This window comes from Physeter macrocephalus, chromosome 2, assembly GCF_002837175.3.
Source record: "Physeter macrocephalus isolate SW-GA chromosome 2, ASM283717v5, whole genome shotgun sequence".
NCBI classification, from domain to species: domain Eukaryota; kingdom Metazoa; phylum Chordata; class Mammalia; order Artiodactyla; family Physeteridae; genus Physeter; species Physeter macrocephalus.
Window position 1 is genome coordinate 91,591,681 of NC_041215.1, and position 13,564 is coordinate 91,605,244.

At 39.2% G+C, this 13,564-nt stretch overlaps 1 protein-coding gene across 1 annotated transcript in view; it reads left to right on the top strand.

Annotated features, from left to right (window-relative positions):
- The first annotated feature begins 825 nt into the window (after positions 1-825).
- FAM171B (family with sequence similarity 171 member B) overlaps positions 826-13,564 on the top strand; it is a 62,467-nt gene continuing 49,728 nt past the window's right edge. Inside the window, exon 1 of the mRNA XM_007113892.4 lies at positions 826-1,133. Coding sequence (XP_007113954.1) covers positions 920-1,133 — 214 coding nt within the window. The 5' untranslated portion in view covers positions 826-919. The remainder of the gene's footprint in view (positions 1,134-13,564) is intronic.

Below are 13,564 nucleotides of genomic sequence, written 5' to 3' on the forward strand. Positions count from 1 at the left end.
ACATTGTTAATTTCTTCCAATTCAATGCAATCTCTTCATGCTGTAGTGTTTCTCCAGTGGCAGGCACCATCCTGGATTATAATTTGTTTATATGTTCCTCTGTCCTAACAGGTAATGAGCTCCTAGAACGCAGGGATTGTATGTTGCTTATTCCAAGCACCTGACTAAATACTGGCACGTGGTAAGCACCTAGCAGGCATTTAGAAAAATATTTTTTGAGCAAATGAAAAGTATAGAGTATAATTAGACAAAAAGTAATTAAGAATATTTTACGATCTAGAAAGAAATTCCAATTTGGGCAGAAAGAGGAATTTAATCAAAATCTGGAGAGCCGCAGTTTAATTTCTAGCTAACCAGTGATGGCCGTGATGCCCCAAAGCCCACATGGTTAAGAGATCCTGGCTTTTTGATCCGCTGGTGCTGCGTTAAGTGTTGTGGGAGCGTAATCAATACACCAACTTCCCTTCTACTTTGCGGTCAGGTGGAGGGAATTGTATTCCACTTTCTGCAAAATTTCCCGGTGTCTCGGTAGGGGCTAGAGGATCTGAAGGTCTACCAGCCCCCAGAAAGGCTCTCCTTTTTCGTTTACCCTAGGAAGCCACCACCAGCACTGCTCCCCGGCACCGCGCGTCCGGAGCAGCTGAGCCAGGGGTGACAGCGTAGACGCGGCGCCGGGGGCGGGGCTCGCCCCGCCCCGCCCCACGCGTCACGTGCGCGAGGATGCTAACTTCCCCCTCCTCCTCCTCCCCCGGCGTCTCCTCCGCAGCCCCAGCCTCCTCCTCCTGGTGAGGGTGTGCGAGGCAGACCGAGCGAGGGCGACCGAGCGGGCGGGCGCTGCCAGAGCCCGCAGCCCTGGCGTCCGCCGCCGCCTCCCGGACCTCCGCCGCAATATGCCGCCGCGGCCCTCTGGCTCTCGGCCATGGCGAGGCTCAGCCGGCGCGTCCCTTGCACCCTGCTCCTCGGCCTGGCCGCGGTGCTGCTGAAGGCGAGGCTGGTCCCTGCGGCCGCCAGAGCTGAGCTCAGCCGTTCCGACCTCAGCCTCATCCAGCAGCAGCAGCAGCAACGGCAGCGGGAGGAAGCTGAGGAGGAGAGGCCAGAGGTGCCCGCGGCATCCTCTACCATCACTGCTCCCGGTAGGTCCCGGCAGCCCGGCCCTGCCTTTCCTCCTCTGGTGTCTTGCTGGCCTCCTCTCTGCTTCCCTAGCCAGATGGTTTCCCATCGCCTGTCTCTACCTACCCCCACCCCCACCCCCCACCCCGTCTCCCCAGCCTGCCTGCGTGACCAGGATTCGGGCTCTGCTTTGGTTTTGGGAATCTGCCCTTTGGGTGGTGAGCTTTCTGGGAAGCGCAGAGCACTGCAGTGAGGTGGGGAGGGGTCGGGAGGGATGGGAGTGAGTGACTGCCTGGATTGATCTTTTTCTTCTCTCTCTCCCTTTCTGAATTTTTCCCTCCGCCCTGGGAACGAACGAACGAACACACACACACACACACACACACACACACACTCTTCTCAAATCCTTTTAGCCTTCTGTTCTTTATCCTTTTCTCTCCTAGAGACTGAAAAATCTTGCAGTAGACACCCACACACCCCTTTTCACCATCTCGCTCCGCCAATATATTTAAATTTAGCTCTGGAGAAAAGAAATCTTGATTTATTTTATTATTTATTTCTGTCTCTTCTTATCCCGGGAATGGTTGAAGGCAGTGTGCAAGAATGCCTTCAGTATAATAAGATGAAACAAACCAAAAACGAAATAGGAGTTTGTGGCTGAAGGAAAGGGAAAAGGAGAAGGGGCTGGATGAGGTGAAGTCTGTAGCGGATGTTAGTACAGCAAAGCCTGCCCCCAGAGAGGGGAATCTCCTTACTTGTTAGTAGAAGGTAATGAGGCAGATTCTCCACACTATTCAGCTGAGGGTGAGGAATGCCCTTTCGGTATACGTGGCTGTAACAGTCCCTCAGTTCCTGCCTGGTTCCCCTCCATTAAAGCTACACCGGTAGGCAAAAAGCGGGATTATCCATTTTAATAGCTTCTCCCTACCCCCCAACCCCAGTCCCCTTCGCTACTGTAGAAGCTGCCTGCTCTTTGGAAAGAAAAAAAGCCATCAGGTTTTTTTGGCAAGTGGGCTTAGGTTTCTGCAAAACCAAAGTGAATTATAACATTTGTTTTCGCTTTAAAATCCTGCCTAGTAACGTTAATACGAGATGCCGAAAATGAGATTTTAAAGAGTAGGATTCAGTATCTTATTTTGTACTGCTTGCTCATCATCAAAGAGCAATACTCAGGTACACCAGCTGCGATTCCTGACACAGCCAGAATGATTTAATTTATCAGAGTGCTCTGAGCATAGGATGAAATCACCGAAGTGTGCGGAAAAGCATGTGTTTCTGACACCCTCTCAAACCATTTAATAACACTTGAGCGTGGCTGAAAGTCCTGAAAGATGTGCTGTGTGTGGTGGTTTTCCTACCTGGCTTTTTATAACTGAAAGTGCTAACCACAGGGTATGGGCGAGGCAGCGATTAGATATGCTGTTGGGTAAATTTAAGGAAATGAGAGGTAGGAGAGTGATTGAGAGATAGGAGAGTGATCGAGAGCCTGTCTTCATTATGAGAGGGATTTCATAAATTATGAAACAGAAGTCTGAGAGTGGTGATGGATTTTATGATTTGCAGTATATGTTTATTTTGATTTATCGTCTTTCAGGAATATTAGTTAAGTGGGTTTTGACTACTGCCATATAGATAGGTTGTGATGAAGGTTACGAATAACGGAAATAATATGAGAAACTTCTGTATCCAGCGTACGTGTGAAAATATTTGTTTTCTGATATTTGTGATGTAATATTTTTGAAAAGGGTTATTTTTTGGGAAACTAGCAGTTTTTGTCTTATTTACCTATTAGATTAATGGAGGTAAAGGAACCACTAGCTAACAGATCAAACTAGAGCCTGAAAAGTAACATAAGGTGACTCTTGCATTTCCCTCAAAAACTCTAACCCTCCAAGCCAGTGGCAAACGAGAGCAATTCAATTGACTGCTGTTTTAGTTACAGGAGTATTTGGGTTGTATAATGAAACATAACCTGTAAACAGATGAACTTAAAATGTTCCTCTGAGCACATTGTAATCTCTATGTTGAACTGGTCTTCCTGCTTCAACCTTTGTTCCTCTACTGTCTGTTCTCCTCACACAGTTAGTGATCTTTTTAAAAACATTAAATAGGATCATTTCTGCTCACGGTCCTCCAATGGCTTCCCATCTCCCTCACATTAGATGCCCAGACCCTGAAAATGGCCCACAAAGGCTGAGATCCTCTGTGGCCCTCTCACTCCCATCTCCCTCAGCTCTGACACTAACTCAGCGCTGGGGCCACACTGGCTCTTTGTTTCTTCAGTTTGCAAGTGGGCTCTGGTGTGGGGCCTTTGCACTTGTCATTTTCTCTGCCTGGAATTCTGGACCTTCGATTCTTCAGCTTTGCTCCAATCACGCTAACAGAAGCCTTTCCTGACAGCTGTATTAAATAGCCATCTGCATGCCCTTTCCTACTGATTCTCCTCCATGGCTCTTACTATCCTCAGCCCTTCTTGTAAGCCTGTCTCCCCTTACTAGAATGTAAACTCTCTGAGGGCATGAACTTTGCTTTGCTCATTATTACATTGAGTTATTACATGTATTTCTAGCACCTAGAAGAGCACTTGCTACTCATAGGCACACATTTTTTTGAATGAATGAATGAACAAAAATGCTGGCATCAAGGATCTCCTTTACGAGTATTTGTTATTTCACATCTTGTGAAATTCTTCATTGGAATTTAGCAGGGTCATATAAACATAAAGAAATGTTAGGTAGAAATATTTGTAAGTGGAGGTTATAAAGTATATATATTTTGGACTTTTAATTTTAGCTAATTTCAGTGTTTATCTTCTGTTCACTACAGAGAACTGCTAGATACAATACTTAAGTCCACTTTTTAGGTTCTGTCAAGAAGATTCTTTACCCAGGTGCACTTACAATCCTCTTATGGGTATTAACATACCTTTAAGTCTAGGAGGGTATTAACATATCTTTAAATAGCTCTGACTGAGCCTGAATTCATTCTTTGCCTCTGTATGGTGCTTCTGATTCTTTGGACATGTTTTGTGAAAAGCTGTAGGACTTTTCTCAGGCAATATTTAGAAAAATAATAAGACTTGTTTAGTGATTGATACATGATTGAGCCTCATAAGTCCATAGTAGAGAAATTGACTGCTGACTCTGGTTACTCTGGATTTTATTATTTTGAAAATTTATGTCTCTTCATATTGCTGAGAAATAAGAAAGTGAGGTTAAAAGAAGTTGAATATGAGATTTTAAAAAATCAGGATGTAAAAAAAGTAAATTTTCATTTTCTCATTAACTTCTAAAACACCATCCTCAGAGAGTAGTGAGAATAAAGACTAAGGTTGAGATCTGTTTTCTCCCGTGTCTGCAGCAGCTCTGATTTCTCCATCTGCACCAATATTTGTTAGAAATAAATATTTGAGGGACGAGGGAAGAATTAATTTGGGGGTTGGTGGTAGCTGAGACAACCTTATCATATTCAGTCTGATGGCCCATTAGATGGGAGGCATGCTGGGGATGGGGGCAAGGGTAGCTGGAGAAAATAATGAGCTCCATTTCAAGTTCTCCATGCGGAGCACAGACACTGGGGATCTCCATGTATTTTTATAAGTCTTCTGCATACAGAGAAAGCCTCTTGAGGGATATATTTTCACAGTATAAACATTTTTGATTGTACGTTTCACTGATCTATATTTTTAAACCTTTTACCTTGGAAAATGTCAAATGTATAGAAAGTAAACAGGATAGTGTTAAAAAAAAAGCCCATACCCATTACCCAGCTTTAACAATGATCAAATTCTGCTATGACTGTTTCACTCACACCTCCATCCATTTCCATTATGTGGGATTTTTTTGGGGGAGCGGGGAGGTAAAATGTACATACATTAAAATGTACATACGCTGTGGCCTCTCCCGTTGCGGAGCACAGGCTCCGGACGCGCAGGCTCAGCGGCCATGGCTCACGGGCCCAGCCGCTCCGCGGCATGTGGCATCTTCCCGGACCGGGGCACGAACCCGTATCCCCTGCATCGGCAGGCAGACTCTCAACCACTGCGCCACCAGGGAAGCCCTGTACTCTTTTTTTAACAATAAACTATAGTTTATTGGGTGGGGAAAGTAGTGTTTGATTTACAGAGATGCCATATTATATATTTTTTAAATATTAAAAAATATATATATATTTTAATTGACATTAAAATTTTATTATCACTAGGTTTGCCTTACAAAAATATTCAAAAGTCATTTTCAAGTGAGCTATGATTATATACATTTTATAAGTATTGGTTTAAAAATATCAAAAGTCATAAAATGAAAAAAAAAGCTGTAAAAGCTACTTAATGGATGTCCATACTTCAGATTCTGGTATTAACATAAACTGTATTCTCTTGACAAATGGATATACCTGTGTAACCATTACCCATATCAAGATATAGAACATTTATATCGCCTTAGAAAGTTCCCTCATGCCCCCAGGCAATCTTTGCCCCGACCCATTGACAACTGTTCTGATTGTTTTCATCACTGATTAATTTTGTGTTTTCTAGACCTTCATAAAATAGAACCATATAGCATGTATTTTTTTTTGTCTAGCTTCTTCATCTCAGTCTAATTTCCATAGGTTTCATCCATGTTGTTGCATGTTCAGTAGTTTATTCCTTTTTACTGCTGAGCAGTATTCCATTGTATCAATTACTGCAGTTTGGTTTATCACTTCTGATGGATATTTGGGTTATTTCCAGTTTTAGCTATTGTAAATGAAGCTGCTACATTCTTGTACTTTTAAAGTTAAAGATTTTTTTCATATTCTATGTAGCTGGGACCTACTTAACAAAATTTAAACATACTGAAATTCAGTATAGAATATTACTGTATACTTTTTATTAAATTCAAATAACTTGATTTAAACTTGGATTTAAGCAAACCAGATTGAAAATCTCCTATCCATGAAAGCATTTGTTTACTTTTTTTCCTTTCAAGGAATTTGAAAATCAATAGAAGTTGGACTAGACATTGGCTGTTTTATCTAAAGTACTCATGCTTTGAAGGCCCTATTCCCAGATGGGGTAATTATGATTTCTTTCCAGGATTTTAATAACCAAAGGGAGCTATTTCTTGGTGTTGATTACAGGTTGAAAAACACATGCCATCGTGTTGAATTGCAGTCCAGTTTGCTTTAGTGGTGGTTTTTCAGTGTTCTTAACGTGCCTGAACAGAAACTACCAAATATTTTTCTGAAACAAAACTCTTCCCCCTAAGTATATAAATATTGAACTTAATTCTCTTTCAACGTTCTGTCTGACTAGGTACTAGCTGCAGTATTGTTGTCATTCATTGACTTGGCTTAGTGTAATGTGTCTTAATTTCCTTTCCTCCAAGTTGCCTTAGCTAGGAAATGGACAAAATATTTTCCATCTGCTACTGATAAAAAGTATGCTTTGGAATAGTTACCTGGAAAATTCTAAAACTATGAAAGCTGTGCATTGTAGTGAAATACATCATAGGCTTAAGAAAACAGCTTCTGTTTGCTTTGAGGATTCTGTTTGGAGATGTCTCTTTAATTGCCCTTTTGTGTAAGCACAATCCATATGTCCAAGACATATCAGATTCTGTGCCTCTTAAATTTTTTTTTTTTATGACTGTCTATGTTATGAGGACTAGGCAGTATTCTTAACTACTTGTTGATAATGTCTTGGAGTATAATTAGGCCAGTTCACTTGGGCCTGAAATGAGGAATGATTTCTGGGTGCCCTTTCATGTAGGGTAGAGGGTGTCAAGGAAATGGCAATTGCTTTCCACATTAATAACATGTCAAACCTGTGACCTAGTGAACCTAGACTGTAAAATGTCTCAGCAATATCTTGGGCTTCTCTGAAGCCTTGAGTTGATAATGCCTGTTAATTTCTCCATGTTAAGCTTCTGTGTCTTGCACAAAAACCAAGATTTAAAATTAATTTTATTTCTATGTGACAGAGATTTCAATTGTTATTTAATTTTTTTTTCTCAAGTATGTTTCTATATCATGACACGAGGGTCTAAGTTAAAATTAAGCATTTGTCAGTATTATCAGTTATTGTACTTAGTTTAGTTTTGTTCCTATTCACTAGAGAAACAGCACTTAGAAACTATATAGTTTTAGTTCACTTGTTAGCTCTGCTAAAATTTAGAACACATATATACCTAAGCCATTAGCAGTTCATATCTGTGGACCTAAATACTAGTTGGGCTTTCAGTGACCACTTGATCAGTTGGAAGCTCGTAGAAATGTCCAGCCTCACCTGGGGCTCATGCTGTAAGGCCTTTGGCTTACCTCGGGGGTAAGTGCTCCAGGGATGTTGTAGAATTCTGTATTCATTGTTCTTTCTAAAATAAAATAAGACCAGTGTCCATGGTTTTATTCACACCTACCTGTTCCGCCACTTTTTTGTGATAGGAATGTGACACCAACAGAAACAGGATGGGTAGATGGATTATTTGTTTTTTCTAATGGGTTAACTATAACCAGGAGTTGAATAGAAGCTGGAAAGGTCCTGGATTTTGTGACCCATTCCACCCTTGCCTGTTTCCCACCCCTGCCCCCGACTGCCAGTGTTTTTGAAAATGATAGAAATTAAGCTGTCAAAATATGGCTCTATATAGTTAAATGGATTATGTTTCTTCAAAACTTTAAACATGCTGCCAATTAAAAACAAATAACTTCTCCTCATAAAATAAGTACTTTCCAAAATATATTTTACAATATTTTTGTGCTGTTAGACTCTGGACTTTTAGCAGAAAAGCTATGATTTAATAATTCCCCAAATTCCAGTGTTTCTTTAAAGTAATCAGAATTTAAGTCTCATTCATAATCACATGCAAGAAGAGTATCTCTGTACTAATGTATGAAACAACTAATCTGATCTTCTAATGCTGTTTATAATGAAATGATGTCTAATATCAATTAAAATATGCAGTAATTTAAAAAAACAGAAGTTTTCACTTCATAGATTAAAATAAGACTTGGAATCATAGGCTCTTGGAATTGGGATGAGGTAGAAATGACCTTCTCCTAAGTGCTTTGCTCTGGCAGTGTTTTAAAAGTATATAACATAAGCTGGAACACATCCACATCTTTTTTTTTTTTAATCTGGTAATTTGTAAATTTTCTTTTTTTTTTTAAGACAGTTTATTTTTTATTGAAGTATCATTGATTTGCAGTGTTATATTAATTTCAGGTGTACAACATAATGATTCACAATTCTTAAAGGTTATTATACTCCATTTATAATAACTATTAAATATTGGCTATCTTCTCTGTGCTGTACAATATATCCTTGTAGCTTATTTATCTCATACATAGTAGTTTGTACCTCTTAATCCCCTACCCCTGTCTTCCCCCCACCCCTCTAAACACTAGTTTGTTCTCTATATCTGAAGTACTATTTGTTTTATTTTTATTGAAGTATAGTTGCTTTATGATGTTGTGTTTCTTGGGTACAGTAAAGTGATTCATTTATACATACATATATATTGAATATATATATATTTTGTTTTTCAGATTTTTTTTCCATTATAGTTTCTTAACAAGATATTGAATATAGTTCCAGCGCTATGCAGTAGGTCCTTGTTGTTTATGTGTTACTCCTAAATTTCTATATATGTTATTCCCAAATTTCTAATTTATCCCTCCCCCCGCCTTTCCCCTTTCATAACCATGTTTGTTTTCTATGTCTGTGAGTCTATTTCTGTTCTGTAAATAAGTTCATTGTATCATTTTTTTAGATTCCACATATAAGTGATATATGATATTTGTCTTTCTGACTTACTTTACTTAGTATGATAATCTCTGGGTGCCACATTCACATCGTAAAAGAAATTGTGGTACCACCTGGAAGTTACAAATTCTGATAAAACTGTTACTTAAGGATAATTTGATGATTTTCTTCATAGCAAATATAACCAAGATAAGTGAGCTTTTTAATAGTTTTTCCCTACCAATGGATTCAATTTTGTGAATCAGAATAGTCAAAAGAATGTGTCTTTTTAAATTGCTTCTGTGCCATAGTATTTCAAATAGGAAAGAAGTCTTGTGAATCCGTAAAGCTTGGTGAATATAGGGTGTCAAGATGTAGAAGGTGAAGACTTTGGAGGCTCATAAGAAAAGAAAAGAGAGGTAATATAATTCACTGTGACAAGTTTGAGGGGAGGTCAAGTAAGTTCATGGGGAGAGAAAGTACTCACAAATGGTGAATCTTCTTCTCCCCTGTTTGTGTAAGGGACTCACTGTCCCTTATACCCTATATGGCGGAGGTTCTAGGGAACCAGTGGAAGGGTGTAGAGGGTTTATGAGCACCCTGAAATTAATTATACAATCTCAGTTATCTAGTGTTGAGATCATCTGTAAGATTTTCAAAGGAATCCTTGACCCCCCAAAAGGTTAAGAAAACCTGCCATGGTTGATTAGGCCTTTGTAAGTGGACTCAATAAGAAAAGAACAAAGGTAACGTTCAGACTCAAATAACATTTTTGTGTTTTCTTAACATGTGAGGTTTCTGTTATTGTGTACATGTGATGGGTAAAATTAGTAAGCGTGACAGCAACATAACCAGTCCTGCCAGAAGGCCTTAACCCTTGAAGAAACTGATTGCGTGGGATGCACGTACCTTGGTCGATTCTTTCAACCTTTGGCTTTTCTTTCACCCTTTGGCTTTTCCATTCCGTTTGTAGAATGTCTACCAAAATGCAATAATTATCTTTTGATAAACCACATGACTTTGAATTGTTTTATATCCAGGTTTCATTATATAATAACCTAGTGGAATATCTTATACTTGAAAAAACCCTCTGTTCAGAATTTTTTGGCAGTCAACCCAGAAACTCTCTGCATCTTGGCTCCTGGCTCTTGCACTGAAGGATAGGGTCACTAAGATTAAGTTAATAATCTTAATAAGGGCTCTGATTACTTTGTGAGTCATCCAGTCCCTTAGGCCTGATTATAAACTTCAATGCATTTTAGCAGATGAGGGCCTGCCCTGGTTGTTATTAGCCTTCAGAGAAGGCATTTATAAAAACCTAAGCCATTTCCTACCTGCTGAAACAAGTATTAATCTTTGGTTTTTTTTAACAGTTTTGGGGTCAAAATAGTAATTTCAGGCTACTGTGATTTAAGTCTGTGATTGAACTTGCGCTTTTCATCACCAGTGCTCTTCTCGACTTTCAGAATTAATATTATCTCTAAACTTATTGAAACTCATGTTTTCCTTATTTACTTTTTTTGATTCACACCTCTCCTGGTTTCACTAATAACTGACTACATTGGAAAAGCTAGATGCTAGGAAGAGTGAATAGCGGAGCGATTCCTTGTTTTGAGGAATGGCTTTATATTGCAAAATTTTTCTTTCATTTGAAAGTCCCAATGGAAAAATTTGTATTTCAACACATTCTGATGTTCCAAAGATAAATAATAGCATGTGTTGAGACTTGGAAAGCTACAGCTTCAGAGAATGGCATGGGGGCACAGACAGGGAGGTAAAAAGAGACATAAGCTCCCCCTGAAAAATCCGTCTTACTGTGGCCTTTGTGTTTCCTGTATGTAAGGACTGGCTCACAGACTGGAACTGTATGCAGGGACTGTATAGGGGGCCTTTCATGGATCCAGCAGCTTAGAGATAGATCTGACAAAGGAAGGTGAAAATATGGTGACCCAATTTACTCCCCTTTCTTCCCTATCAATATTCTTTGTCAGTAATACAGTCTCAAGTCTGTAACTCTTAAATAATTTGCTATGCAATAATTACATTATATTGTAAAATTATACTTAAGTATTATAGGCATAAAAATTTGATACTGTAATATGTAGGTAATTAAAATATCTTTATATTCTAAAAGTAGAAAAAAAAGTTTCCATTTAATTTAACATTCTCTCTTCTCATTCTCTTCTCTCACAAGGTGATCTCATCCACTCCAGTTGCTTTAAATACCACCTATATGCTAAGACTTCCCAGAGTGCACTCCTCAATATATCCACCAGTTATTTTGACATCTTTATGTGGATAGATCACAGGTATTTCAGTTTAAGCATGTCTAAGTCTGGACTCTTCATTTCTCACCAGACCGTCCAGGATAAAAAAAATCCCCTTCTTTTTTTTTTTTTAAACTAGGGTCACCATGCTGTACATTACCTTCCAGAACTTATAACTGGCAGTTTTCAGCTTTCGACCACCTTCACCATTCATCCTTCCTTATTGTTACGAAAAACCCTACTGTAATTAAAGTGCCCCTCTGGCCAATAAGTAGAGTTGAGGGTGCTGTCCTTGCCGCTTCCTCTACCTTCCTCTCCTAGTCCATCACCAAACCCACCAAGTCTATCTTCTAAATATTCCTCATCTGTTAACTTCTCTTCATCTTCACTGCCCCTGCTCTAGCCCAGGTCACTCTTAACACTCTAGTTCAGGTTAGCATACTAATTGGCCTCCTTGTTCCATTCTTGGTGCTCTAAAAATCCATACTCCAGTTATGGGAATCATCCCCCAACACCCTACAAATAGTGTTTATTTTTAAGAACAAATTTTATCAGGCTTCCCATGACATTGAGAACCAGTGACCTATAAGGGCCTGCATGCTTTCCCACCCCAGTCTCAACTCCAGTTCTCTGTGCCTTGAGTGTGACAGGTTTTGTACCTCAGGGCCTTTGTACAGGTTGTTCCTCTATCTCTGCTTACAGTACTTCCCTGATCCAACACACACACACACGCACACACGCACACACGCACACTCACTCTCTCTCTCTGCCCTGGCTAAATTCATTTAAACTTCAGGTATTAGCTTAAGTGCCACTTCGCTTAAACAGATTTTCTTTAGCTTTCCAGTCTGAGCTAGGTTCCTCTGTTAATGTGCTCTTGTAAGCACCTCCTAATTGCTCATGGTCTGTAGTTGATCTGTAGCTAGGCATCTATCCCATAATTCCATATTTGTCTTCACCTCTAGATTGGAAGCAAGATGAAGCCAGGTGCAATAACTGTTTTGGTTGGGACTGTATTCCTGTATAAATAGTTGTTGAGTGAATAAATGAATGACTGCATATAGATAGATATTTGTGCAGTTGATTATCTTCTTTCATCCCCAAGCTTGAGCGGGCTTCTCTAGAGAGTATATATATGAAAATAATATTATATAGGGAAAAGACTGTAAGACATGCAGAATGGAGTGGCCAAAGTATGCAGGTTTTATATCAAGAGCAATTCTATGATTTGAAAAAAATATACTGAAAGAGGAACTGGTATTTATTTTAATTTAACACATCATATGTTGGTTTGTACATGGGGCTAGAGATAACATAAAGATTCCTACAGTAAATGATTTCATTCATTTTTTTTCTTCTTTTTTTTTTTTTTTAAACAAATCTCACTAATTGCAGAGAACACTTGGTGGGGACATAGAGAGACCACAAATGATAACAGAGTGTGATAAGTGCTTTATTTGAGGAGTATATAGGAGACTGTGGGAACACAGGTTTGAGGGGAAATAATTTGGCCTGTTTCCTGGAAGAATGCACATTTAAAGTGTGTCCCAAAGTGATATAGAAAAGCAAAAGGAAATAATTTATTATTTTTGATTTAGATCTATTTTTTCCATTTCTTTTGTGATTAACAGTATAATAATTCTGTTCCTTTTATCTTTAGTATCCTCTAGAATTCTTTTTTCTTTAATTTCTCTTTATTTCATACTTTTACCGCTCCTCATTCCATGCTGTTAGAAAAAAATAACGTAGTTCTTCCACCATTTCCTCATTTCTTGAAGACACCAGATGTGCCCTCTCCTTTCTAAACAAAGGAATTGAATTCAGGATTCAAACATAAGCCCCATTTCTATCAGTTTAGGTCTGCTGTGAATTAGCAGTGACTGTGTCTTGCCTTTACATTGATACATAGCAGAAATAACTCTCTCCTGCCTTTAACAGTGGGGTATCACCACCTTGACCAAATTGTGCTGTCTTCTTAACATCTCAGTTCTTGACATGAACAAAGCACAGAAAGCTGTGTCTTGACGTCTCCTGTAACCTCTCTCTCCCATCTGGGCCAGCCTGTTGGCCATTTCCCCACCCTATCATGGGAACAACTTGGCTTCTGTTCTTTCCTCCTCAGTGACCCCAACTTTCATTTCCACACCCCACCACAAGGCAGTGAGTCATTTAAGATTTATTTTGTTAATGATTGTGTTTGCACCATCCGAATTGAGACTTTAAAAAAATGTAATTGCACATAGCAGTTGCCTGGTTTTCTGCTAAATCAGAAAGTATATGAAAAATAAAAGATAGGAATTTTATGTATTCATGAACTTTTTCTCCATTAAGGTTAATCTAGAGGTGTACTCATAGCAAGAGGGCATTTAGCTGAAATTACCAATGCATGAGGAAAGTTCTCACATTTACGTGAAGCTATATACATTGAGGTATTTTTGTGGATACAATCGAAGTTTGCTCTTACCAC